General features: G+C 40.8%; 1 protein-coding gene across 4 annotated transcripts; it reads left to right on the forward strand.

Moving 5' to 3' along the window:
* The first annotated feature begins 1,702 nt into the window (after positions 1-1,702).
* Positions 1,703-26,345, forward strand: STEAP2 (STEAP2 metalloreductase). Of its 4 annotated transcripts, XM_034760394.1 has the most exons (6): positions 1,800-2,196; positions 7,522-7,587; positions 9,388-9,910; positions 13,497-14,024; positions 16,395-16,559; positions 23,090-26,345. In XM_034760394.1, exons 3-6 carry the CDS (start codon positions 9,419-9,421, stop codon positions 23,372-23,374), a joined length of 1,470 nt encoding a protein of 489 aa, XP_034616285.1. In that variant the 5' UTR covers positions 1,800-2,196; positions 7,522-7,587; positions 9,388-9,418; the 3' UTR covers positions 23,375-26,345. The 4 variants fall into 4 exon arrangements, with proteins under 4 accessions (XP_034616288.1, XP_034616285.1, XP_034616286.1 ...); XM_034760397.1 differs by lacking the exons at positions 1,800-2,196; positions 7,522-7,587 and adding an exon at positions 1,703-1,767; XM_034760395.1 differs by lacking the exon at positions 7,522-7,587 and having other exon boundaries at positions 1,801-2,196.
* Positions 26,346-27,654: the final 1,309 nt, after the last annotated feature.

Below are 27,654 nucleotides of genomic sequence, written 5' to 3' on the forward strand. Positions count from 1 at the left end.
TGAACTGGCTAAGGAAAAACAAACCAAGCATCTGAAAACATTCTGAACCCGTTCCAAACCAAAGGAGAACCATCTAGTAATTAAAACAGGGAATTAAAGGGCTGAATTTCTGGTCCTCACACTAAGTGGGGAAAATCATTTGGTGCCTGTTCCAAAGCCCATCTTTCCTTTGACTTCACTGAGTTCTAGATCAGGTAATAAGGTCCTGGGAGCTGAGAGTGCAGCAGCCTGGAGGATCAGGTTCTGAGTTTCTGTGCTTCAGTTTCCCCATATGCAAAATGGTTAGAAACATCTCCACCATGCACCGAGTTGTATTATTTAATGGTTGAAAAAGCTCTGAGTTTTTGTGATGAAAGGGTTTCTTAGATCTCTTTGCAAATCCCATATCATATTTGTTAGTATTCATGGGAACAAATGTTTGATGTGGTGATCAATATAACTCAGATTTTCTAAATAAAATAAATCCCTATACTCATGAACTACCCTGCAGTAAAAAATCACTCTATATAGCTAATTCATGAAAATATACACATTAAGAATTTCACTGAGCTGCCATAAGTAACTTTTTTTTTTTAATCACTTATGTGTGTATTGGCTGTTTTCTGTTGGACCTAGTTGTGCCCATTTGTTGTTTAATCCCTGGCTGCTTTTGTAACATGCATGTTGAACACACAGAGCTAATAGCTGTCCTCTTTTACACTGATGTAACCATATTGCACAGATGTAATGGACAGAACTTGGCCCATAAATTAATATACATTAAAGGCCAAACTCTGCAGTTGTTACACAGGCAAACACCACATTGCCGTCAGTGGAGGATTCACCCAAGTAAGGCCTGCAGGTTTTGGCTCTTAGGCCTAGATCCTCAAAGGCGTTAGGCATCCAACTCCCACAGAAATCAAAGGGATTTAGGTGCCCAAATACCTTTCAGGACCAGTGCCTTAGAGTTTAGGTTTACTATTTATAATAGTTCAGCCAAAGTGTGTGCTGACTTACACTTTATGTGACCCCAGTACAGGGAACAAATGAATCAAGGTACAATAATGTGACAGATATAAATTAAACCCAGGAGCCAAAATTCTCTGTGGGCACCCCCATCCAATCTGTGTGAAACCAGCGCGGGCTGCACTCAGTGCAGAATTCAGGCCCTTGGCGGGAATTTTTACCTCCTGATTTCCTACCATGCCACCGCTGACAACGGCTCGGTAAAGAAGAACAGGAATACTTGTGGCACCTTGGTAGATGTGCAGGTGAACGAGCCCCTGATGGTATGGCTGATGTGATTAGGTCCTATGATGATGTCACTTGAATAAATATGTGGACAGAGTTGGACTCTCAGAGTTGGTAAGACAACTCCCACCTGTTCATGCTCTCTGTATGTGTGTATATATATCTCCTCAATATATGTTCCATTCTATGCATCCGAAGAAGTGGAAAATACAGTAGGAAGACACACACACACCATGAAAAAATGGGTGTTGCCAAGTGGGTTTTAGCCCACGAAAGCTTATGCTCTAATAAATTTGTTAGTCTCTAAGGTGCCACAAGTACCCCTCATTCTTTTTGCGGATACAGACTAACACGGCTGCTACTCTGAAATCGGTAAAGAAGCTGCATTTTTGAAACTAGTAACTAGAGGCAGGTGTGTCACACCGGCTCCTATTAAAGACAAATCAAGGCAAAAGCCGCTTCCTGCGGGGCCCAAATGCAGGGCCGAGTAGGAGGGGGGTTTCGAGTCACAGACAGCCCAGTGACCAGCCTCTGACGGTGAGCGGGGCTCTCTGGGCCCGGGGTCTCGGATGTCCGTCCTCTGCATTAGCCGGGTCTCCGCGGCTGAGGAAGGGCTCCAGGCTTACAGACCACAAGGGGTTTGGGCTCAGGAGGAGTCACCGCTCCGGCGGAGAGGGAGGGCTGAAGTCCGGCCAGCAGCGGCTGCTGCAGCCCCCTTGGCCTCCCTGCACACACACTGCTCCATCGCTCCGTGTCACTCCGCAGCCGCCCCCCGCCCTCTGCCTGTCGCGGCGGCTGTAGGAAGGAGCCGGGGCCGGGGCCGGGGCCGGGCCGGCCTGTGGTGAGCTCGGGCCCGGCCGCAGGGGGCGGGCTGGAGGAGCGGGAGAGGCGCCTCCCTCCAGGGGCTGGGGACCGGAGTCCGGAGAGAGACGCGGCGCGGCTGCTGCGGGAGGCTCGTCCCGGGAGGTGAGCGGGTCCCGGGCGGGGCGGAAGGATGCATCCCCCCGCGCACATCTCCGCGGTGGGCTGCACGGGGGAGAGGGGGGTCTTCGGGCGAGCCTTGTCCTGACCGTGGGCCTGAGCCCTGCGGCCCCATTCATCCAGTGCCCCCTCTCCTCTCCATCGTCGGGCCGGGAGCATCCCGGGCTGGGCAGAGCAAGCGCCGGGGGGGCAGCGCCACAGACCTGCGCTGCTGGGGGCTTCAGCCCAGCGACTGGCTTCCAGCAACCCTTCAGCACAGCAGCGCCCTGCCAGGCCTGCTGTAGCTTGTCCCCCCACCCCCGAAGAAACGGCTAGGGGGGCGCATTCTGCACTGATCGTCAGCCTCTTTTTGCACGCACACCCTGCAGTTCAGTGGGGCACGCAGGGTGTAAAGTCAGCCCGGAACTGGACCCAGTGCATGTGATCGTGGGCAGGTCACATTTTGAAAAGCACCCCAAAGTCACTTTCAGTGTCAACTCTTGTCAGTGGGACTCCGGCTGGTAAGTGACTTTGGCGTGTTGGGAAATGTCCCCTGAGAAGGTAGGTACCAGGCCAAATTCTGCTCTGTTGCACATCAGTTATTTCTTCACTGACTTATTATGGTAGAAGCTAGAGGCCCCAACCAAGATCAGGGCCCCCATTGTGCTAGGCACTGTACAGATGAATAGTGAGATACAGTCCCTGTCCCCAAAGAGTTTACAATCTAAAGAGACAAAGCATGGGAGAGGGGAGTGACCTAAATAGAGAAGTGACTTGTCCAAGGTCCTACAGTAGATCAACGGCAGAGGTAGGAATAGAATCTAGGGCTGGCCTACACGTAAAAATTAGGTCGACATAGTTACGTTGCTCAGGGATGTGAAAAATCCACTTCCCCCTGAACATCATCGCTGAGCCAACATAATCCCAGTGTAGTAGTTAGGGTTGATGGAAGAATGCTTCCATTGACCTAGCTAACATCACTCAGGGAGAGGGTGTACCTACAGCGACAGAAAAACCTCTTCTATTGGTGTAGGATGTGTCTACGCTACGGGTTTATGCCACCATACTAATTGCACCATAGCTATGCTGGTGCAGCCCCTATAGCGTAGACATAGGTTTCCTGGATCCCAGCCTAGTTCCCCAGCCTCTATGCCACATTGCCTTTCACATTACACCAGTGTAACTGAGAACAGACTTTGGCCCAGTTGTCTATGTGCAGGCTGGGAAACCACTGTGGATTCTTTTAAGATGAAAGGACTTAATTGTTAGAGAAGGTGTTTTAATTAATTACTTTACTTAAAAACAGGTTCATTGACTAGGAGCTTTTCTCTTTCTCATTTTTGCCTTTCAGTTTTTGACATTCTGTCTCATTTTTCTATGTTTCTATTGCTCTGTATTTTTTATTTTTTCTTCTCTTTCCCCTTATTTCTGTCTCTCTACCTTTCATCCTTTTGTGTTTCTTTCTTTTTACACGTTCCTAGAAGCTACAAGAGGAAAATTAAAAAGGAAACCATCATCTTGAAAAGCATATTTCTGACTGAAACATTTGTATTATCCGTAGTAAAAAGTAACACTCAAGATAACTATAAGTGAAATAAGTTGGCAAAAAACAAATATTTTTCACTTTTTTAGTTTGTGTACTTTGTCCATTTGACAACACTTTGTGTATAACCGGTTTCTCTTTTTCCCCTGTAAAGTCAGTCAGTCAGTGTCTCCCTGGCTGAACCAACCCTTATCAGCTTCAGTAGAGTAGCAGAATAAAATATTTATTTGATAGTATCCTGTTAACTATCAAATGACCTGTAGAACAGGGATTTAGAATTTACCATGCCAAACCATATCATTAGTCCATTAAGTCTGGCACATAGCGCCTTGCCCAACACAAACATAAGACCCCAAATGAACCAAAAACTAACCAACCAAAAATTCTATATTTAAGACACTTAGCTGGCTAGTTGTGCAGTGTAGAGAGATTCCTTCCTTCCTAATCTCCACAGGTGAATTATGACAGTGAAATATTATTAGGTGAAGCATGAGATATGTATTTACTTTCTCCTGATTGTATTGGCTCTGTCAGCACTGGTTCTCCACTTGTGAGGTAACTCCCTTCTCTTCATGTGTCATAATAATAATAATAATGCCTACGTCTGTAATTTTCACTCCATATATCTGAAGAAGTGGGTTTTGTACCCATGAAAGCTTATGCCCAAATAAATCTGTTAGGCTTTAAGGTGCCACCGGACTCCTTGTTGTTTTTGTGGTTACAAACTAACACAGCTACCCCCTGGTACTTTCTCTTGAGTGACTACACATTTTATTTTTAAAAATTCCATATAAAGATCCATCTGGCTGTCTTCCCAATTCTGCCAGTGCTGCTGAAAACAGGAAACCATTATTATGTATGGATGATTTTGAATGCTAGTTAATTTTGTGGAATTCTACTTGTATAACAGCTATGGGAGCTCCCTAAAGCCATCAAACCCTCTTGATCCTATCGCTTATTGGTAGCACCCAAGAAAACAGCTCAAGGAATGGTTTCAGAGCAGCAGCCATGTTAGTCTGAATCTAGCTCAAGGAATGTAGCTGTGGATGAAATAGTCCTTGTAAATTATTACTGGATGCCATAACCTTAGCTTAATGAATATCTTAATACTTTGTACTCCACAACATTGCCTTAACGATATGTCAGTCTGTTTTTTTCCATGCTGTCTTCCAATCTGTAATTGTCAAAGCAGCTGGTGGTGGAATCTCTGAAGACAGCAATCTTGACATCACATCTGTTGAGTACTTGATTTGTGACATATGCCTTAACCTTACACAACAACGTCCCAGAGCACTCCAAAAGCAGACAATGTTGGATCAAAATTTCAGTGAAGTGCTGCTTGTATGTTAATAATGGGTTTTCACAAAGATAATCTTCCTTAGTTTGCAATGCAATTCAGCCACCAATATCCCCTCCTCCCAAATGCTAGTTGCAATGCAGTCACCTGCATCTCTTGATCCAGCATTTTTCAGTCCCATCCTAATTACTTGATCCTTGGTGCTTCCTAATACTTTCCTTAATTATCTGGCTTTTTTCCACATCCTTATTTCCATTCTCCCACTCACCAGGGGTCTCAGGAGCACAGGGTTTTGTCCCATGGTGGTTTTGCTACCGAAGAGTGTATGTGTCTATGGGAATGAAAGTAGAATGGGCAAGTTGTCTTGCAGAGAAGCCATCACTGCATGTCCTTTCACAGCTCCCAGGTAGGGCCGGATGGGCATTTGCCTCTACTTGTGCTACCTGCTACTATAGCTGCAGTCAAAGTGAGGGGAGCATGGAAAGCGGAGATGTGTTCACACCCATCAGTCTCAAGGATGTTTGTGATCCAGGCAGTCACCAGCACTTCTCAGCATAACAATTGTCTTGGATTGTTCACTCAAGATTTTCAATACTGTTGTTAAATTTAAAATTGACTCAGGTGCATAGGCTTGAAGGAGATGCACTAAAATGAAGCTGTCGCAGGTATTGCTCAGTAGCCTACAGGGACAGTTGAGTCAGTTCAATATATATATATATAGCTACAAAGGCAAGGATGCCTTTGAATGGTCTGTTTGAATGTTCCCTTTGTCATTAAGGGAGTCACCACAAGTAGTAACCATAGACCAAACCACAGCTATTGAGATGGGCCTTCTATACCACATAGAGGAAGCTGGAACAGTATTAGGTGAAAAAGGCCTGCTTAAATGATAACTAGTGTGGAACCTCTTTAAAAAAGAGTTATGGTCCTCTCTTTCATTAGAACAGTTTAGACCTTGCCCATACTGCTGCTTCCTAATGCGGTGAAAGAACCAGTCAGGATGGGGAAGGATAGTATAATGGAGCACAATCCTGAACTGACAATGGTGTGCTCATATGGTGCCTTTTTGGAAGGAAACGGGCATAACTATATCTGCATAGACCTAAGAAGGTCAATGTAGCAATAAGGTAGAAAGGTATATTCTTCCCATCATAGAAGGTACAATCTCAGAGTGAAATGCTAAAAAGTGTCCATTCTCATTTGAGCATTCCAAAAAAAGTAGTCCATTCCAATTTTATGTGTACGGTATAACTTCCAGCCCCCATTTCCCACAAGAGAATAGACTGGTGGGGAGATGAAGTACAAATAGCTAAGGGTTTCAGAGTGGTAGCTGTGTTAGTCTGTATCAGCAAAAAAACCAGAATTTATTTGAGCGTAAACTTTCGTGGGCTAAAACCCACTTGGCAACACCCATTTTTTCATGGTTTGTGTGTGTGTCTTCCTACTGTATTTTCCACTGCATGCATCCGATGAAGTGGGTTTTAGCCCACGAAAGTTTATGCCCAAATAAATTTGTTAGTCCTCAAGGTGCCACAAGTACTCCTTGTTCTTTTTGCAAATGGCTAAGAGAATTCTTGAGCAAAAAGCCCATGTGTTAGTTCTCCTGACCATAGGGCAATCTTCATGTCAGGCACTGGAGTGAATCCACCTCAACGTTTTTTGGGTCCACAAATCAGAGTGACATAGTTAATTTTGTAGGGAAATGTTTGTCCTTAGGGGCCCTGCTAAAAGGATATAAAACTGAGCGATTATTCAAGTGAATTCAACTGGACAATACCCTCTTCAAGTCCAAAAGATTTTCAGATCTGGATGAGTAGAGAAGTTGGTGTTTTGTCTAAATATGTTATTATTTGCTGTTAAATATTCTTGTTAAAGATTGCTCATCGGTGGGGAAAGGTAAGATGTGTACTGTTTCTTTAAATCTGTAACAGCTAGGTAGAGGGAGGTTTGTGAATGCTCTAAGTCAGTGATACTCAGACCTCAGTGGTTCAGGAGCCAAATTAGCAATCAACATTACCAAAGACCCACAGTAGTGTGAATTCACTGTTTCATTTACTATATATACATATAATTTTCACCAATTATTATTATTTTATCAACTATAATTGGTTAACAACATAGTAAAAGCATCCTGATTGGTTAATACCTTAAATTGGTTAATAATTACATCTTACATAATTTCATATGTGCTGCAAAAAGCTGCAGGAGACACATTAAAGAGACACTTGTGGCTCCCAAGCCTCAGTTTGAGTATCACTGCTCTAGGCAGAAGTTCTACACTGAAGGTAAGAAAGAAGCTTTAGGGACAATACTGTTTTCCTCATTCTACTAAAGTTTCTTGTTCAGGGTTAGAAGAAAATGATTGTGATTTTTTTTTTTTTTTTTTTTTTGGCCGTTGTCACCTGACACTCATCATCTCTGAAAGATCAGGCCAAAACATGATGTTGAGAGCCAATGTAACCCTGCTTCAATGTTTCTTCCATTGTTACAGTGCTGAGTGAAAGGGTAATACATAGAGCTGTAATGTTGAATCCTTTGGCCAGCCTTCTCATTCAGGGTAAGTAAAATATCATTAGTTAGTAAGAGGTTGTTTCTTTTTTTGTTAGATTTGAAGGGTGTAAGTGATATGATATTGCGCCTGGATTGCTGTACAACTAGATGTGATAGATTGAACAACAATACTGTTTCGCAATTCTTAGCTTGGCATGCACCCAGGACCAAGAATGATTTTGCAGATATTTTATCTGGATATAAGGTTGTAAGACACTGGCTTCAGAAAGTAAAACTTGCCTAAACTGAGTTGTTGCATTTAGATTCATTAGCTAGATTTCATTCTTCTTTAGAAAAGTCTTAGACTGTAAGCTCTTTGTGGCAGGGGCTGTCTTTGTTCTGTGTTTGGATAGAACCTAGCCCAATGGGGTCCTGGTCCATAACTAGGGCTCCTAGATATGGAGATATCAATACCATAATACCTGTGATAATACCAATAATAACTATTTGTCTTGCACAGTGGAAAAAGAAATAGACGTATTAGGCTTCCAGGCTATTTAATTGTTTGTCTCTCTTGTCTTACAAATAGGCTACATTAGGTCCCCTGATTGTTCCAGTAGTACAATCATGAATGCTACTGTGAGATTTCATCATAAGTCAACACATGTAACAACTGTAATAATAACCAGGGGCGGCTCTATGTATTTTGCCACCCCAAGCTCGGCAGTGAGGCAGCCTTCGGCAGCATGCCTGCGGGAAGTCCGCCGGTCCCGCGCCTTTGACGTACCCACCGCCGAATTGCTGCCGAGGCCGCGGGACCAGCGGACCTCCCACAGGCATGCCGCCGACGGCAGCTTGACTGTCACCCTCATGGCGACCGGCAGGCTGCCCCCTGCAGCTTGCCGCCACAGGCACGTGCTTGGTGCACTGGTGCCTGGAGCCGCCCCTGATAATAATATATTTCCACAAAGTTTTTGTACATAGCTCTCACGATAGTGATCCCAGAAAGAGTTATCATCCTAATTCTACAAAGGGTACAGAGTGATTAAGGTCAGCATTTTCAAACTTGTAAAAGCAGCAAAGAGTCCTGTGGCACCTTATAGACTAACAGACGTATTGGAGCATGAGCTTTCGTGGGTGAATACCCACTTCGTCGGATGCATGAAAGCTCATGCTCAAATACGTCTGTTAGTCTATAAGGTGCCACAGGACTCTTTGCTGCTTTTACAGATCCAGACTAACATGGCTACCCCTCTGATTTTCAAACTTGTATCCCCCAAAGTCAGGAACTTAAAGCCATATTTAGGTGCCTGATTTTTCAGTGGGGGAGTCAACAGAATTCCTTGGAATTTATCCCAGAGTAACCTAGATCATGATGTGTAATCAAGAACAGAATATAGCCCATTGTCTCTCATTCATATGTGAAATCTCCCTTTGATCATTAAGCACTGGCCTTCTTGCACTCTCCACTAAATCTCATAGGCGTTAGCCCAAAAGCCTTCTCCCCTACATTTTTTTTCCTATCTGGAACAGCATTCACATCTCTTCTGCATTGACTCCGCATCTTATTTCAAATACATTTGAAAATACATTTTTACTCTCTTGCCTGTACTTTTTAATTTCTTTCTTCTTTTCTCTCCGTTGTTATTTATGTATGCAACCATATTACTTAACTGCTTAAAACATTTGTATTTCGGATTGTATCACTGTCACTATACAGATTAAAAGTGATTAATGCATACTTTATAAAGAAGAGTAAATAGGTTAAATTAGACCCACCAAATTTGCTTTAGAGTGTGTTTTGATTACTCTAGTGTCTTGTAAAAATATATAATGCTGCATATTTTCTTTTTGTTTTCTTTTAAAGGAAATCATTGTAAGCTTGGTGTCTTGAAAATATGGAATCAATCTCTATGATGGGAAGTCCTAAGAACCTCAATGAAACCTTCTTACCAAATGGTGTTAATGGTATCAAGGATGCCAGTAAGATCACAATAGGGATATTTGGAAGTGGAGACTTTGCCAAGTCCCTGACCATTAGGCTTATAAAATGTGGATATCATGTGGTCGTAGGAAGCAGAAACCCTAAATTTGCTGCTGAGTTCTTCCCACATGTGGTTGATGTTACTCACCATGAAGATGCTGTAGCAAAAACGAACATCATTTTTGTCGCCATACACAGAGAACATTATGCCTCTTTGTGGGACCTCAAGCATTTACTTATAGGTAAAATCCTTGTAGATGTTAGCAACAATATGAGGGTGAATCAGTATCCAGAATCCAATGCAGAGTATTTGGCCTCCCTGTTCCCAGATTCGCTGATTGTCAAAGGATTTAATGTCATCTCAGCCTGGGCACTGCAGTTAGGACCAAAGGATGCCAGCAGACAGGTATGCTTTGTGTTTGAGTTCATTTAGTGTGTGTGCAGAATGAAAACGCAGTAACTGTAATAACAGCAACTCCCTGGTATCAGCTGTCAGAACCAACACTTACTGTCTTTTTCCAAAAACATTATTTTTGTAATTTTTTCCCTAACACCAGAGGTGAAAGTAAGCTAGTATGGTCTGGTAGGGCATACCGGCAGGAGCCTGTACACAGCCGATTGTCCCGGCAGGGGGCAGCTTCCCTGGGCTGGCAATTTAAAAGGGGCCTGGGCTCCTGGCAGCTGCCCAAGCACCTGGCCCTTTAAATTGCCGCCAAAGCCCTGCTGCCAGAGCCTTGGGGCTCCTGGTCACTGCTACTGCCACAATGGGGCTCTGGTGGCGATTTAAAGGGCCCAGGGATTTAAAGGCCCCGCTCCTTCTGGTTGAGCCTTGCTGAGGTCCCCGGCCCAGCATACCGGTAAATCCCTTAAATTACTTTCGCCCCGCCTAACATCTAAACAAGGCTAGAAGCTGCGTTTCCTGCAGTGCTCTACTTTAGCTGTTAGTGATGGTATCAACTGTAGCAAGAGAAATTGTGGGAAATAAATTAATGATCTAATTTAAAACAATTTACTTTCAAGATGGCAGCTTGGATGTAACTAAAGGCATAGTTTGTTTTGTAGGCCTAGGTCTTCAACTGCCCTGAGCTCACACAGTTGACGTAAAGGAGGAAGGCAAAGGCAGCTCAAACCTACCTTTAATCCTCCCCCAACCTTAGGGACCTTTCCACTAGCACAGGATCTCAAGAGCCCCTCATGCTCAGCTCCATCCCTAAATTATCTCCCCAGAGTGCCTCCTGCGCAAAGTGGAGGAGCAGATAGGGGTTCAGCTGCTCGTTAAAGCTGCTTTAAGTTTTCTTTGCACTGCTGGAGTAGTGAAAAGGTGATTTTATAAGCAGGGGCAAAAATCTAGTCCTTGGAACCTTTGCTGGTTATGGTGCAACATGAGAAGTAACTAACCTAGCATGGCTCCCAGAGCCAAGGATGAGTTTCCAAATCTGGCATTTAGAAAACAACCATCTATTTATTTTTAAACTGAGTAAATTGATATGGAATCATATATAAAAAAATGGGACCCCCCTCACATACATCATTTTTACAGAGCCACTTTTCAAAGTGGAACTGTGCTGTATGTCGTTATTTTATTAGATCTCAGTCTAGGTTGAACTCAAAGCTGATCATCAGTAGGTTAAAAAGATGATCAGATGCCCTGGTGATGGGCAAACTATATGACTGTAGGTAAAAAAGGAGCAAGATCTAGCACTTTGTTTAAATTGTGTAATAGCACTTTTTTTTTTTTTTTTTTAAGTATAATGAAGTATCCCTTGGATCTTGCGTCTTTTTATTCCCCTTTAACATTCTGCTAAGCCATCTCTACTTTTTTCGGAACCTGAGCTGTCAAATGCAGCCCAAATTGTTGTACAAACTATGATTAGTTAAAAAACAGCGGTCAGGTGGGGTTCCTGCTTTTGTTTTTTGTTGTTGTTGCAGCTGTCCTGGTCCATTGGGCAAGTTTTCTATTAGGGCTGTCAATTAATCGCGGTTAACTCATGCAATTAACTCAAAAAATTAATCATGGTTACAAAAATGAATCACAATTAATTGCAATTTTAATCACACTGTTAAACAATAGAATACCAATTGAAATTTATTAAATATTTTGGATGTTTTTCTACATTTTCAAACATTGATTTCAGTTACAACACAAAATACAAAGTGTACAGTGCTCACTTTATTTGTATTACAAATATTTGACCTCTAAAAATGATAAAAGTAGTAATATTTTTCAATTCATTTCATACAAGTACCGTAGTGAAATCTCTATCGTGAAAATGCAACTTACAAATGTAGGGTTTTTTTGTTACATAACTGCATTCAAAACCAAAACAATGTAAAACTTTAGAACCTACAAGTCCACTCAGTCCTACTTCTTGCGCAGCCAATCACTCAGAGAAACAAGTTTGTTAACATTTATGTTAGATAATGCTTCTTATTTACAATGTTACCTGAAAGTGAGAACAGACATTTGAATGGCACTTTTGTAGCCGGCGTTGTGAGGAATGTACGTGCCAGATATGCTAAACATTCGTATATCCCTTCATGCTTTGGCCACCATTCCAGGGACATGCTTCCATGCCGATGGCACTCGTTAAAAAAATAATGTGTTAATTAAATTTGTGACTGAACTCCTTTGGGGAGAATTGTATGTCTCCTGCTCTGTTTTTTTTATTCGCGTTCTTCCAAGTATTTCATGTTATAGCAGTCTCGGATGATGACCCAGCATGTTGTTCGTTTTAAGAACACTTTCACTGCAGATTTGACAAAATGCAAAGAAGGTACCATGTGAGATTTCAAAAGATAGCTACAGCACTCAACCCAAGATTTATGAATCTGAAGTGCTTTCCAAAATCTGAGAAGGACGGGGTGTGGATCGTGTTTTCAGAAGTCTTAAAAGAGCAACACTCTGATGTGGAAACTACAGAACCTGAACCACCAAAAAAGAAAATCAACCTTCTGCTGGTGGCATCTGACTCAGATAATAAAAATGAACATATGTCGGTTCGCACTGCTTTGGATTGTTATTGAGCAGAACTCATCATCGGCATGGATGCATGTCCCCTGGAATGGTGGTTGAAGCATGAGGAGACATATGAATCTTTAGCACATTTGGCACGTAAATATCTTGCAGTGTCGGCTACAACAGTGCCATGTGAACACGTGTTCTCACTTTCAGGTGGCATTGTAAACAAGAAGCAGGAAGCATTATCTCCTGCAAATGTAAACAAACTTGTTTGTCTGAGTGATTGGCTGAACAAGAAGTAGAACCTAGTGGACTTGTAAACTCTAAAGTTTTACATTGTTTTATTTTTGAATGCAGTTATTTTTTGAACATAACTCTACATTTGTAAGTTCAACTTTCATGATAAAGAGATTGCACTATAGTACTTAAATAGTATTTTTCAATTCACTCAATATTTTATTTTTACAGTGCAAATATTTATAATAAAAATAAATATAAAGTGAGCACTGTACACTTTGTATTCTGTGTTTGTAATTGAAATCAATATATCTGAAAATGTGGAAAACATCCAAAAATATTATTATAAATGATATTCTATTATTGTTTAACAGCATGATTAATCACAATTAATTTTTTTAATCAGGATTACTTTTTTAATTGCTTGACAGCCCTACTTTCTATATTTAAGTGGTTCATTCATTTTTAACATGATTTTAGCCATTGGCCCAAAGTTCATTCTAATCCTGTAGACATTTTAGTGTTGTGAATACCAGGCATCTTGAAACCAGTTTATATTAACTCAGATGATGTACAGTCTTTTTATTTGGTTACCTTGTTGTTTAATCATTTTTCATATTTCAATATTGACCTGAATTGTTCACAGGTTAATTTTTGTGGTTCAGTTGATGTGCTAGTGACAATGGCTAGTTTAGATCTTTGTACTGTGACATCTGCCTGGAGGCCTTGAAATTGTTGATTTCATCTTTAAAGGCATTTCTGTGACTAAAAAGAATTAATTTGACTTTTCCATCAGGTCTTTATATGCGGTAACAATGTTCAAGCTCGCCATCAAGTTATCGAACTTGCCCGACAGCTGAATTTTATTCCCATTGATTTGGGGGCATTGTCTTCTGCAAGGGAGATTGAAAACTTACCTCTGCGGCTGTTCACGTTGTGGAAAGGGCCGGTAGTAGTGGCTGTTAGTTTGGCCACCTTTTTCTTCATCTATTCTTTCATCAGAGATATAATACATCCATATGTGAGAAATCAGCAGAGCGACTTTTACAAGATTCCCATTGAGATTGTGAACAAGACTTTACCAGTTGTTGCTATTACTTTGTTGTCTCTGGTGTATTTATCAGGGCTCCTGGCGGCTGCTTATCAGCTTTATTATGGCACTAAGTATAGGCGACTTCCTCCCTGGCTGGAGAGTTGGTTGCAATGTAGGAAACAGCTGGGACTACTCAGTTTTTTCTTTGCTACCGTGCACGTGGCTTATAGTCTCTGCTTACCAATGAGGAGGTCTGAACGATACTTGTTTCTTAATATGGCTTATCAGCAGGTAAGGAACATACCATTTTTTATCTAATGACAGAAGAGAGAATCAGAATGCCTTGATTGTATTTATGTGACATATATCAGTGTCTTTGAATACCTTTTCAATGGAAAATCTTTGGGGCTACATTGTGACTGCCTATTGGTCAATAGGGAAAGAGGCTACAAGGAGCGCTCTACCTTGTGGCAAGCTTCAGATGGGGTCAACCACAATCAAGTCCCTCCAGTAGGGGGAGTCTAGCATTTGTTCCCTTTTTTATTCCCCACCGGCCATGAACATTACCCTAGAGAGGGTGGGGAAGAGGCAGGCCAATAGTAAAATCAGAAGAGCACTCTTAGTTTCTATCATCTTGGGATGTGAGGGCTGAATGATAATTCATAAGAAAGCTCAAAACATCTAGCAAGTTGTTTTCATCTCTCTAGTCCCAAAGGTTTTGGTGTGTGTATGTCATAAATGTAGATGTATGTTGTTGAAAAGGTTTTTACAGGTGGCAGCATTAATATACAAACTAGATTATACACAAGGACCACTCACTGAAATGCAGACAGTTTTGGGTAGAGGTATGCCAGCTGTTTAATAGCATACCATAACACTACACAACCGTCTAGAACAGCAAAATCCTAAGCAAATATATGTTCCTTCTAGGGAAAATGAAGATGCTGTATCACTTCTCAAACTAGCGGTAAAAAAATATATTTTGTTTAGAAGAAATTCTTTGTTCCTCTACAGTTATTGGCAGGAGGCATTGACTCAGAGTTCTGAACAGCAGTTAGTATTTATATCCAAACAATCCTGGACAAAACAATCATCCTAGGCAGAAAGGTCTGCTTTTCCTAATCAAACTGTCAGTGAGGTGTCTGTTTGCCTCTTCTTCTACACTAGCATTTCATAAAGCAGGTTGGCCTTTCAGCATATGAAATCTGCAGAGCCAAGGGATGAGGCAGGAAGAAGCAGCAGCTAAGCAAATCAAGCCATAATAATGGAAAGAATAAAAGGGGATTGGATCAACAGTGTAGAAAGAAGGGTGAGCATGAAATATTGAAATAAGACAGCTGAAGAGCATGAATGAATCTATGACTGGCATTGTGACGGGGTCTGTCAGGTCATCTTTTCCCCTTGCAGGAGGGTTCAGTGTCTGACACTCCCCATTTAAGGAAAATCCACTCAGACTAGTGACCAGCAAGACAGTCCTCCAGAGGCTTAGAAGGGCTAGGAGGAAATACTGACCAATCAAGGCCCAGCAGGCCAATTAAGAAGGCTTGCCTCCTTTTGCTCATGAGCAAAGACTGGGACAGAGCAGGACCTCCTCAAGGTTCTCCCAGAACCTCGGCCAGAGCCTTGCCTTGAGCATATCAACAGAGCACTTGCATATGGGGGGAGTTTTTACTTTTTGTTTAAAGGCACAGACAGGCAAATCTTAAGTTGCTGTTTTGTTACTTGATTGTTCAGAGGCGCTCACGGCACAGGCTACCCTGCCCGAAGCTGGCAGCCAAATCTTGAAGACTTAGGTGGGAAGCGCCTGCAATATCACACATGGCCCTGATGTGGGGATTACAGTGCAGCTCTGCCTCCCACAGACATACACAAAATTCAGCCAGGAACCCTAATTGTTTAGGTTTACATACTTGTCAAAGGACCTGCTAGTACTTTTGTGAAGAAGTTCTCATATCTTCTATATTAATTTGAAAAATCTCACATGTCATCATCAATGGTGGCCCCTTGCAAGAACTGACATGTAATTACAGATTTGATAGACCCCAGGGAATTGGAAATTTGTGAGATCTAATTGAGTATACAAGTGACTTGACAGTTGAAGTGAATTGTTTCTTTCCTGTCATGAGGATGTCCAAGCTCATCCATCTTTTTTATGTCTTATGTTAATAACAGAAGAGACAGAGTAATTTAGGAGTCAGCACAAGGATTTGAAGCAATAGCAGGAAATAATGATAATTTATTTGTAAATTCAACAAAATAAAGAGAATTGCAGACCCACCCATTTTATAGTGTAGATCATAAATTGTTGATGCCTTAAAAAGTAGGTACTTTGTGTCGCAATGTGGAGAATCTCATCTGATTTCATGAGATAATTTCTATAAATAAGGAGTAGCTAGTACTTTAAGCTAATGCCTGTCCTTTTTCCACTGTTTCAACATATATTTCAACCTAATATGCACCCAGAACCCACAGTGATGAAGCAAATAGCTTTTTCTCCAAGACATGAAGAAATCTCTAAAATATTTGACTACATTTTATATTTGTTTGTAATCTGTTTTCTTACAAAACTCAGACTGGAGACTATTACTCATCAAAAGAGCTTTTGTAAATAGTATTTAATATTCTGGAAAATAAAGGCCATCTTTTTTGCTGTCTCCTCAGGTTCATGCAAATGTGGAAAATTCTTGGAATGAGGAAGAAGTGTGGCGAATTGAAATGTATATCTCCTTTGGAATAATGAGTCTCGGCTTGCTTTCGTTGTTGGCACTTACTTCCATCCCTTCAGTAAACAGTGCCTTAAACTGGAGGGAATTCAGTTTTATTCAGGTGTGTGTATGTGTGTTCTCTGGTTGTTTGTGTTAATAAGGGGTTTAATGGTTAATAAGAATGCATGGTCATTTTTATTTTGAACCACACTTTTGCTATAGGATGAAATAAGGTTTTTTTTCCCTCTCAATAGTAACTGTAAAAATGATACAACTTCTCACTCAACAGAGAGAGTCCCTCAGAGTTGGGCAGAAAATGATTTTCCTGTCCTCCTACTGTTTTCAGGAGTTAAAAATTTTCTCCTGTCTCAAATTGAGATGAGAAGTCAAAATCCTTAATATAACCTTATAACATAGGGTATAGATGTTAAGTGAGATTAATGCATGCAGCATCCTGCAAGCATTTCATAAAGTCTAAACACATTCTTATAACTCTAATATCTACTTAATAATACTAATACCCAGGTGAGCCAGACTGGTTTCCAGCTCTGCATTTGTCAGTATTCAGTGAGGCCTAAGGGCCTTCGCATGAGCTGGCACCTGGTCTGCCAGCATCACAGTGGGAACATGTCATGTTGTCCTTGTTGTCCTTCTTCCACTTCCATATACTTTATTTTTATTTGCGGTCCTCCGTACATCACAGCATATAGGGCCTTTGAAGGGCAAAGCATAGCTAGCTCCTAAATGCATTATACTCATGAAACTGGAAGTAAGAGACTGCATTTGCTATACATGTGGCATAAAGGAGACCTTTCATCCCCATCAGCAGACATTCCTGACTTGCAGAAGTCGCCATTTTAATAGTAATGCCACTGTCTGATGAGAGACAGACGGTGATGTCACTGGACCAACCCAGAACTGTCTGCCCTGAACTAGGAACTTCCATGCAGCAGCTGGGAAAATGCAGGCATGGCAGCCCAACATATGTGTAGATGACATAGAAGGATCAGAAAAACACTTAGGAATAAGCTGTGGTGAAGCACTTCATATACTTCCTGTGTGTAACACATCTTAAGTAGTACCGAAAGCTGATAGAGAAGCAAATAAACATAACCAGCAAGAAGCATTGAGACATACAAAAAGCACAAGTCCCAATTAATCACAGAAAGGTGTCAGCATGAAATGAAATTATTGTCACCTTTAAGCTGTGGTTATTGATATGAAGTACTAATAGACATACGTCTGTTGCCAGGAGACATTCTGATAGAGCACATCTGAAAAGTGTGTATTTTGCTATAGTTTGGAGTGTATTAATGTAGGCCTTACTCAGAGTCCTGTCTGACTAAGGTCTGGTTTGTCCCATTTAGGGTGACCAGACAGCAAGTGTGAAAAATCGGGATGGGGGTGGGGGGTAATAGAAGCCTTGGTAAGAAAAAGCCCCAAATATCGGGACTGTCCCTATAAAATCGGGACATCTGGTCACCCTAGTCCCATTGTAATTACATTGCCTAGTTCATAATTCTGTCACTGTTGACTGATTCTTGCCTATGTAGACTCAGACACTTTAAGGTCAGAAAGGACCATCGTGGTCATCTAATCTGACCACCTGCACATTGCAGCCACAGAACCTCACCCACTGCTGAAATTTATCCAGCTCAATCTTGAAGCCGATTAGGATTTTTACCCCCACTGCTCCCCTTGAAAGGCTGTTCCAGAACTTCACTTCTCTGATGGTTAGAAACCTTTGCCTAATTTCGAGCTTAAACTTGTTGATGACCACTTTACATCCATTTGGTCTTGTGTCCATATTGGCGCTTAACTTAGATAACTCTTCTCCCTCCTTTGAGTGTATCCCTCTGCTGTATTTATAGAGAGCAATCATATCTCCTCACATGTAACACATATTGTCACTACTTTAATAATTAGGGCTCTAGAAGGGCTTTGTAAATTATAACCATTTTAAGGGGAGTGACATTGAACATTGCATTAGCTGCAGTTGTCAGAGGTGTTCTGTCTGTGGAGGAATTCCTCCTTCTCTCTCTTTGGGTTTCTGTCAAGGGAGGAATCTATAGGAAACCTCCAACAGTGGTTGCTGGGGGAAGTGCTGATTCAACACATTTCTTCAACTGACCTGGCTCTTCCCCCTCCCTGAGAAGTGCCACCCACTTCTTAGGTAATGAAGAGAGAAGCAAAGTTGTGGCCCTTTGCATTTCCATAAACTCACTACCAGGCAGACTTTCTCCTTCAGAAGTTCTCTGCCTGGAACTATGCTAGAGACGATGGTATGAACTAAATCTTCAGTTTAAAATAAAACAACAACAATTAGTCATAGGTGATTTGAGCCATACATCCAGTGTATGATTAGGAACTCCAGCAGCAAGTCATGCAATTGTAGCTTTTCCTTACGAAAGTTTCCAAATTTGGGCCTCAGGTTGTGGGGGTAGAAATGTGCATGCAGGCAAATCATTGTGTAATTGTTTTGTGGTCTTTGGAATGCCCTGGTATACCACAACTATTCCCACTGTAATAAAAATCAACTTGTTTCTAGTTATCACAGCTTATAAACTGTAATGAAATGCTGAGAGATGATTCAAGACGTCTGACTGGTGTACAGGACATTCCTCCTCTAGACATGCCCTCATGTGAAACTGCATCACACATTAAAGAGAATTTGGACAAATTGTCTTTTTAATTATCACCTTTGGTGTGCAATGGCAGTAATAATTGAAACACAGGTGTTTCCTTGGGATTAATGACCAACTAAATATAATGGTCTTTAGCTGTTTCTCAGGGCATTAAATGTTCCCTAGATACTCATTAATTCTTAGGAAACATCCTCTGCCTCAAGCCTTGTTTCATAATCACTGACCTTACAAGGGTTATTTTACCAAGGAAAATGAAGCTGGCATTCCACCACACATTAACAGTGATTAAGTTCAAATCTCATATAGAGTGCTTAGGCAGAGCCAGATAAAATACAGCTAATGCCCTTTTAGCACTATTTCTCCATCTACTGAAAGACAATATTATAAAGAAGGTTTGTACTTAATGATTATAATCCTGCCTGAAATCAGCAGGAGATGCAGAGTGGAATAAGGGCTGGTCAGCTCAGTATAGCTAGGGGAGTTGGTGCTGGAGTAGCATGACACTAGTTTTACTCCTGGATCTAGCAGAAGCATAGATTTTCCAAAGCAGTGGCTGCTGAAATTCTCACTTCTATCCTACAGATGAGGGCTCAGTGTAAGAACCTGCCAAGCTAGAGCCTGGTACTCAGGAGATTCTGGCTGATGCCTCTGCATCACCACTAGAGGTTTAGGTCAGGCATCCTGAAGAGGACCCTGCAAAGCTAAAGTCGAGAGGAAGTACCATCCTTCAGGGCCTGAGTGGCACCCCACAGCCCACTGACTGGCCAATACCAATATATAAAACCAGGAAGCCATGATGAGGAACTGTCTGAGCAACAACACAGACCACCTGTCTGCTTCTGACTCTCCTAATGACAGTCCTGAGACTCTGGCTTCTGACCCTGGTTTGTTCTTTCCCTGTCTCTCTGATTGCTATCTGTAACCTGGTGCCTGACCTGGTCTCCTGATAACATGACCTTGCCTGCCTCTTGATGCCTGACTCTTTTTGCCCTCTGACCTATCTTGGACTCTGACCTCCTGGCATTGGACGTGGACTGACTTCTGCTCTGACCACTAGGTCAGACCACCCATATCCTGTTTGTGACACTCAGCATCATTGCAGCTGCTCAGTTTCTGACCTCCCCCTTCTGAGAGCCGCACACTCACGCAAATGCGGTTTCTAGCTCACTTTGCTGAATTCACTTGGTTTCTAAGGGCTTGTGTAAATGGCAATTTACTGTATGGCAAGCCACAGTGTTAATCTACAGCACATCAGTTTGCTTCACAGTAACATCTTGTGTGGACACTGCTACAGTGCACTGAGAGTCCCGGAGTGCAGCTTGGCATACTTTAATTGCACTGTAGCAGTTTCCACATGGGATCTTACTGAGTGGCAAGCTGGTGTGCTGTAGATTCACACTGGGCCTTGCCAGTTGCCATGTAGACAAGCCCTAACTGAGTCAACTAGGCCACTTTTCAGGAGTATGTCGTGTTTGTTATTGTGCTGTATCACACCTGAGTAACAATCAGAACAGTGCACAAGCCTAGACTATATGAAGAGCAGCCCTTTTCTATCTGGGCAGGTTTACTTGTGCAGAAGAGAGGAGATGAAGAGAGTAGTAAACTCAGAAGAAAACCCCATACTCCACTCCTTGTGTGACTGAAGTTTAATTGTTGTCAGGCTCTTCTGTTTTAGGTGAAACAGTAACATAATGTTCTGTCAAATCTTAGTCCTCTGATGGCATTTAAATAAAACTAAACTTTCTCTGCTTAAAGGATGAAAATTCTCTGTAAAGCATTTCATTATCACTGGCTTTCTCCAATAATTGTTATATAGTATTACCCATAGCTGAGCCTGCTGAAGAAATGAGCAGTCAGATTCACTAAGTTGTTCCATGTTTACACTGGTGTAACAGCACTGATTGCAAGGGAGTCACACCAGCATAGAACTGGAACAATGCAGTGGTGAGTCAGGCCCAAGCTTTTATTCGTCATCTGAATTTCTTTCCAGAATATCAGGCAAGATCCTGCGTATGCCAAATTATACCAAATAGTATCTGGCCTATGATGTTCAATTTCTTGGGGATTTTTGTTCTTGTTCTTTTTAACTAAATAGGTAGTACATCTAAAAAATGCCAACACAACTCTGGAAACCATTGTGTACACTGAAAAAAGTAATGCATAGAAAATAGCAGCTTGCTATATGCAAAAGTCTGTTACCTTCCTCAAAAGACTGACAGAAATATTTCCCTTTTTTGTGTCACTGAATCTTTTGCCCTTTTGTCCTTCAGGCTGTACTTTTCCTTAACGACAGGAGAGAGGTTAGGTTTCTACCTCTTTATTTGTACTGTAGTTAGAGAACAAAGTATTGGTGGCCAGTTTTGATTATTCTTCCACTAAATCTTTCCCAACTGAGTGACACCTTACATCACTTTTGTGGTGAAGTGTTTCCTTTCATACGATAAACATCACAGTTAAAAGCATCGCTGCAGTCATTTTTAAGGTGGTTTGGGATTTCTAGAATGCAGGCTAATGCTTTTAACTTGGAGTCTGCATAATTGTTCTGTTGATGATGTGCTTGTTTTTACTTGGCTACACAGATTCTTAGGATTAGGTGTGGAGTGTAGCCCCTACACTCCAGATATCCGCATTAACTAGTTGTCAGGGAAGGGACATGATATTAAAATGAAAAGTTTTAAAGCACTCAATTCAAGAAATTAAGTTAAGCCAAAATTAAGATTACCTATGCAACTTTACCTCTTGTGCATAAGCATAGAAATGTAGTAGATTTCCCCTCACGTGATCTTTTAAAAAGATACCATACAATTTTTTCTATAACTGTTTACACCTGTAACAGGCTGTTTTGTACTGCCCGATAAAGGGAGGCAACAAAAATTGTTTATACACAAAAGAATGGGGGTAAGGATCCCTATGGAAACCCTAATCACGTGTGTTTTATAAGGATGTCAAAAAAGTTATATTCTTTCAGAGGGAAAGAACAATCAATCGTTTTTAAGTCAGCTATCATTACACAGCTGACTTAAAAATTAGGGGGAGGGATAGCTCAGTGGTTTGAGCATTGGCCTGCTAAACCCAGGGTTGTGAGTTCAGCCCTTGAGGGGGCCACCTAGGGAGCTGGGGCAAAATCAGTACTTAGTCCTGCTAGTGAAAGCAGGGGGCTGGACTCAATGACCTTTCAAGGTCCCTTCCAGTTCTAGGAGATGGGATATCTCCATTAACTTATTTATTTTTACATGCAACCTTAATTTCCTGACTACTGAGTGCTGAACTGGGCAGCTTTAATGTTCTTTTTGCTTAGGTTTTTGCAATGAATTTCCCATGGTTTTTTGAGCGATAGGAAGAAAAGGCAGAGCACCAGCATCTCATACTGGATTTTATCTGGGGAGTATCCAATTAATGGGTGTATGCTTATGGTATCATCGCCGTAAGGAGTGGTCCAAGTCTTGATTCCACCGTCTGACCAGTGGAGCTGGGCCATTGTGATGGGGAAGCAAGCAGCACCTTTTAGGGGTCTCACAGTTTACTCCTTTCTTCCTGTAGGAGCAATGATGTTCCTTTCCAGGGCTCCTCCTGCATAGCCACACTGCTCGATACTCATGGCTGAGCAAACCAGCCCTTTGTTCTCTCATGCGACACACGGATACCTGAATCTGATATCACAACACCAGTTTTACTTTTACATAACTCCATTAACTTCATTATTTACACCCCTGAAACTCAACTGACTGCCAGATTTTAGATTTTGACTAGTTTGTTTGCTTTACATGTTTGAGGACCTCTTAGCCTTTCAAAGTAGAGCAAGCATGCAGGCCTGTGGAAGCCAAGAGGGATGGGATGTAAATCAGGGTAGAATTTAGCCCTTAATTTTCAGCACATTACAATAATGAGTACATTGAGATTTTTTTAAATAAAATTTAACCTGGCTGAAATTTTAAAGGTATAGAAGGAGTGGCTGATAATGGGTCAGGTTTTAACTTCTGTTTCTTTTCCCTGTTTTTTTCCAAAGTCTACACTGGGATATGTCGCTCTGCTCATAAGTACTTTCCATGTGTTAATTTATGGGTGGAAAAGAGCCTTTGAAGAAGAATACTACAGGTTTTATACACCACCAAACTTTGTTCTTGCCCTTGTTTTGCCTTCTATTGTAATTGTAGGTAAGATCATTTTACTCTTTCCATGTGTAAGCAGGAAACTGAGAAGAATCAGAAGAGGCTGGGAAAAAAGCCAAGTTATGGAAGAAAGAGGTGGGACTATTCCACATCTCTCACCAGAAAGGATTACGGTGATGTGATGATAGAATAGTGTCCATTAGCACTATCGTTGTCACTGTTTTTTTTTGTTTGTTTGTTTGTTTTAAAACTTGTGTTTTTAGGAGTTTATATAACTCACGTGTAAAAGTTGCTATGGACTTGCTTGGCATATGGTACAGGCTCTCAGCCAAGGAATGAGCAATTTATTTTTCTTCAGAAATTTAAAAAAAAAAATCACTTAAATTTTAAGTTACAAGACGGCAAACAATGTGAAATCAGGATTTTTTTTAATGCTTCTTTGCACAATTTGTATCACAAACATTGTGGTTTTATAATTAAAACCAAATGTTCCAGACAGCATTTCTTTGACTGATAGCATATGTTCCAGACAGTACTTTTTTTTATTAAAACCATCCTTTTTTAGTTAGTCAGTCCAGAATGTAGAGTAATAGATTTTAATGATTTAGAAAATAAACATGTTTTGAAACAGCTGAGATTAAATTTTTAATGGTTGAAATTATTTATTGCACATGTACATTACACATATTTGTGTAGCTCAACAAGGATTTTGAACCAAAACATGACTTGAATATAATAAAAAATGTGAGTTGCATTAAGGAATATGATTTCAAAGTGCTGCATATGGTTTTAGACATGTAATGTCCATTGACGTTAATGAGTCACGCAGTGAAAATCCAATCCAATACTTTGAAAGTGCAAGAAGGACTTATATAAATTTGTACAATCAACTAATGATCACTTTAAAAATAAAACATGCCAAAAATTATTTAAAAAAATTAAAGTTGGGAGAAATTTGCAATAAAAAAATTCAACTTTATGGGTGAAACTTCCAATATCTTAAGCACAATAGAGAACGACCATAATGTTAATGTTATCTGTGTGTTTCTGTGTTGGAGTTTCAGTTATGGCACATGAATTTGCCTCTCTTTCAACCTTAAGATCTTTTAATGTATTTTTGTTGCATAAATAATGTTCTATTTTTATATGAAACTTTTGTTTTTACAGCCAGCATCTGTGGGGAATGCTTTACTGTGAATTTTTAAGAAACAAAAACAAATATTGCTATACTTCAGCATTTTAACATGAGTTGATGATCTCGTGAAATGGAAATTTCCCTCTAAAATTTGTAATTCTGGCTTTCTGAATGTTGTTTAGAATGATTTATCGATGACTCCTTTAGCATGTTTTGTTCTTCTTTAAGGAATAGGCCAAACTACTCATTTACACTCGTGCTGCTCCTATAGAAATCAGTGGAAGTTGTTCCCATGCATCAGAGTGCAGAATTTGGCTCTGCATCTCTACCTATTTTTGCAGTATTACAGCTCTGCTGTCTTTAATTGTTTTCTTTCCTCACATTTTTGCAATAATTTGCCATCATTATGATAAATATTTGCAATAGGACTCTGATCCATATAGCACTTGTGTACACTTAAGTTAAGTTCATGAGTAGTCCCATTGACTTTACTGTCTACATTTGTAATGAACCCTATACCCATGCAATATGTACTTAGAGCCAAATTCTGCTCCCACTTACATCAGCATAAATCCAAACTAACTCAGTGCCAATTGTTTTTAGTTTCATTACAAACTCAAGAACCCCAATCAGGTTTTTCAAGATTCATTACAGCCTCCAAGCCTTTCAAACAAACCAAGATCCATTTATGGTTTTGTCAGAATCACAAGAAATCTGCAGTTTTACATGGTTTCACCTGTGTCTGCTTTACATATAGGGTTTGTTCAAACTCAAAACCCAGACTGAAACTCCAGGCAGAGGACTTTCTCAAAATGACACAACATAGAGTGAGACAAAGTGGGTTAGTTAATATCTCTTGTCTATAGAAAGCTTGTCTCTCTCATCAACAGAATTTGGTCCAATAAAAGATATTACTTCATCCACCTTGTCTCCCTAATGCCATGGGACCGACACAACTACAACAACACTGCATACAAAATTAAGTGTTTGCATGAACCTCTGCCAAGCTAAACAATCAGTATTGCTTGTCTCTAGCTCTCTTTACTATCCAGTGAAACCCCACCAAAAAAAATGGGGGTTAGACAAATGGGGGGTTCAATCAATTTTCTTGACATATTTTGAAAAACATAAATTCATTTTGAAATAGTGGGGAGTTCCCAGTTTCTTGCAATTTTATTTATCCTCATCCACCCCATTTTTAAATTGCCCCCTACTAGAAGCAGAAGGAGGAAAAATCCACTTCTCACTTTTTTTTTTACGTGTTCCCCTTGTAAAGTTAAAAAGTTAAACTTTTAAAGCTTTTTTGCATTTTTCCAATAGAAAAAAAAAGTTTAAAAATGAGAGAAAGCAGTCTGTTGCCTTTTTTGTTTTTAAACCGTTCTACCATATTTTTACTTGAGAAGAGGGGGAGAAAGTAAAATAGAAAAAAATCCAAAGAAATTTTTTTCTAAATGAAATTTTTAATTTTGTTTAGAATAAATCATTTAAAATTGATTAAGTGAAAAAGGAGAAAAAGTAAAAAATTTCAAATGTATTGAAAACTTCATTTTCTTTCAAAATTTTTCACAAAAAGAACATTTCAAGAAGCTAATCTAAGTTTCTTTTTGCAAAATGCCTGTGTCGTGAACAGTCAGATGGATCATTCTGTACTATATGAGCACAGTTATTTTATTAGATGAATAAAAGAGATATTATCAATATTATAGAAAGAAAGGGCATTACTAACAAGTGAATAATGCTTTCAGGTAAATATGAACAAATGACAAATAGAACTTCCATTTACTGTGTTTGTGTGTGATTCACTCCAGTACAGAAAACTTTGCAAACCTCTCCACACCATTTAAAGTGAAGAAGGGATATACATATGCCTCCAGATTGCACATAGGTGGATCCAGTGGCCTAAATTTCCTCTGTAGGGGGTGCAATTTGCCCTCATGCAGACAGGCAGCACAAGGCCCAGGGCCAGCGCTTCCACTAGGCGACCCTAGGCAGTCGCCTAGGGCAGCAGGATTTGGGGGACGGCATTTTGCCGCCCTCGGTGGAAATTCAGCGGGGGGGGGGGCGAAGGAGTCCTTCTGCTCCGGATCTTCGGCAGAAATTCGGCGGCGGGTCCTTCACTCGCTCCGGGATCCGCCACCGAAGTGCCCCGAAGACGCAGAGCCGAAGGACCCCTGCCGCCGAAGACCCCAGGCTCCCTGAATGCTCAGAGGAGGAGCGCTGCTGCCTAGGGCGGCAAAAACTCTGGCGCCGCTCCTGACAAGGCCTATGCACTTAGCCCATATCCTCAATGGTATTTAGCTGCTTAGTCCCCATTGAAATCATAGGAGTTAGGCGCCTAAATACTGTTGAGGATTTGGGCCTTATGCCCCAGTCCTGCAAACACACTTATGTACATAAGTATCTTTCCACACATATGTAATTCCATTGTCTTCAATAGAACTATTCACTTGCTCAGAGTTACTCATGCACATTGATGTATGCAGAAATGGGCCCTTGAATCCTGGTTTGGAGGCTTATGTGAGGTATAGACCTTGTGTTGTCCCCCTGCACATCAGTGAATTTCCCCCATGTGTGCAGAGGGTCAGCAGCCACTATACCAAGCTGTAAAGAGGGGTAGGTGGATTTTGTCACTTAGTGTCTTAGTTCCCCACACAAAACCCAATTACTGTGTTGGGAGGGATGAATTCTGCCCTAAGAGAATAGTATTTCTAACTTATATTGGAATGTATGACGTCCTGAAGACTCAGAATACGGTAAATGCCATGGAGCAAATTCTGCTCCCAGTTCTACTCCAGCAGCCCTATTGAAATCACTGAATTTCCATGGGTACAACTGAGCTAAAATTATTACTGATTGTGACTATTACTATTTCAATATTTAATATGTTTGTATTAATTTTATCATAATATATAGAAATGCCAACTAAAATTCATCTTCCCTAGAACTTTCCAGATCTTGTTTGATGTTTTAGGAATATTGCTGTAGTACTAATACAGTATTAATATTGTTGCATTATTAAAATACAGTAGCAACTGTGCATTGCCACCTTAGTCCATCTGTTCTGTGGTGTGTGATGCACTATATTTATCCTTATTCCTATGCAAAAAGAAATACTTAGTTCTAACAGGAAAAAATCATACAATGTAGTATGCTGCTTAACATACGTAAAAAGTAATTAGATCATTTCACGATTAACTCATTTCAAGAATGTTTAAACTCATGGTAAATCTGGACCACATGACGTTTCTTAAAATGTTGTCATGGATTGGTGCGGGGTTTTCAACCGTGTGTATGGGAAATAAATATGTGCTTTTTATTTTATGTGTC

The sequence above is a fragment of the Trachemys scripta genome, chromosome 2, assembly GCF_013100865.1.
Source record: "Trachemys scripta elegans isolate TJP31775 chromosome 2, CAS_Tse_1.0, whole genome shotgun sequence".
Lineage (NCBI taxonomy): Eukaryota > Metazoa > Chordata > Testudines > Emydidae > Trachemys > Trachemys scripta.

What these genes read in the sequence shown, in the direction of transcription:
- STEAP2 (XM_034760397.1), top strand. Translation starts at nt 9,419, where the DNA reads ATGGAATCAATCTCTATGATGGGAAGTCCTAAGAACCTCAATGAAACC. An exon ending in CAAAGGATGCCAGCAGACAG is followed by an intron (nt 9,911 to 13,496) that starts GTATGCTTTGTG and finishes CTTTTCCATCAG; the next exon opens with GTCTTTATATGCGGTAACAA. An exon ending in GGGAATTCAGTTTTATTCAG is followed by an intron (nt 16,560 to 23,089) that starts GTGTGTGTATGT and finishes TTTTTTCCAAAG; the next exon opens with TCTACACTGGGATATGTCGC.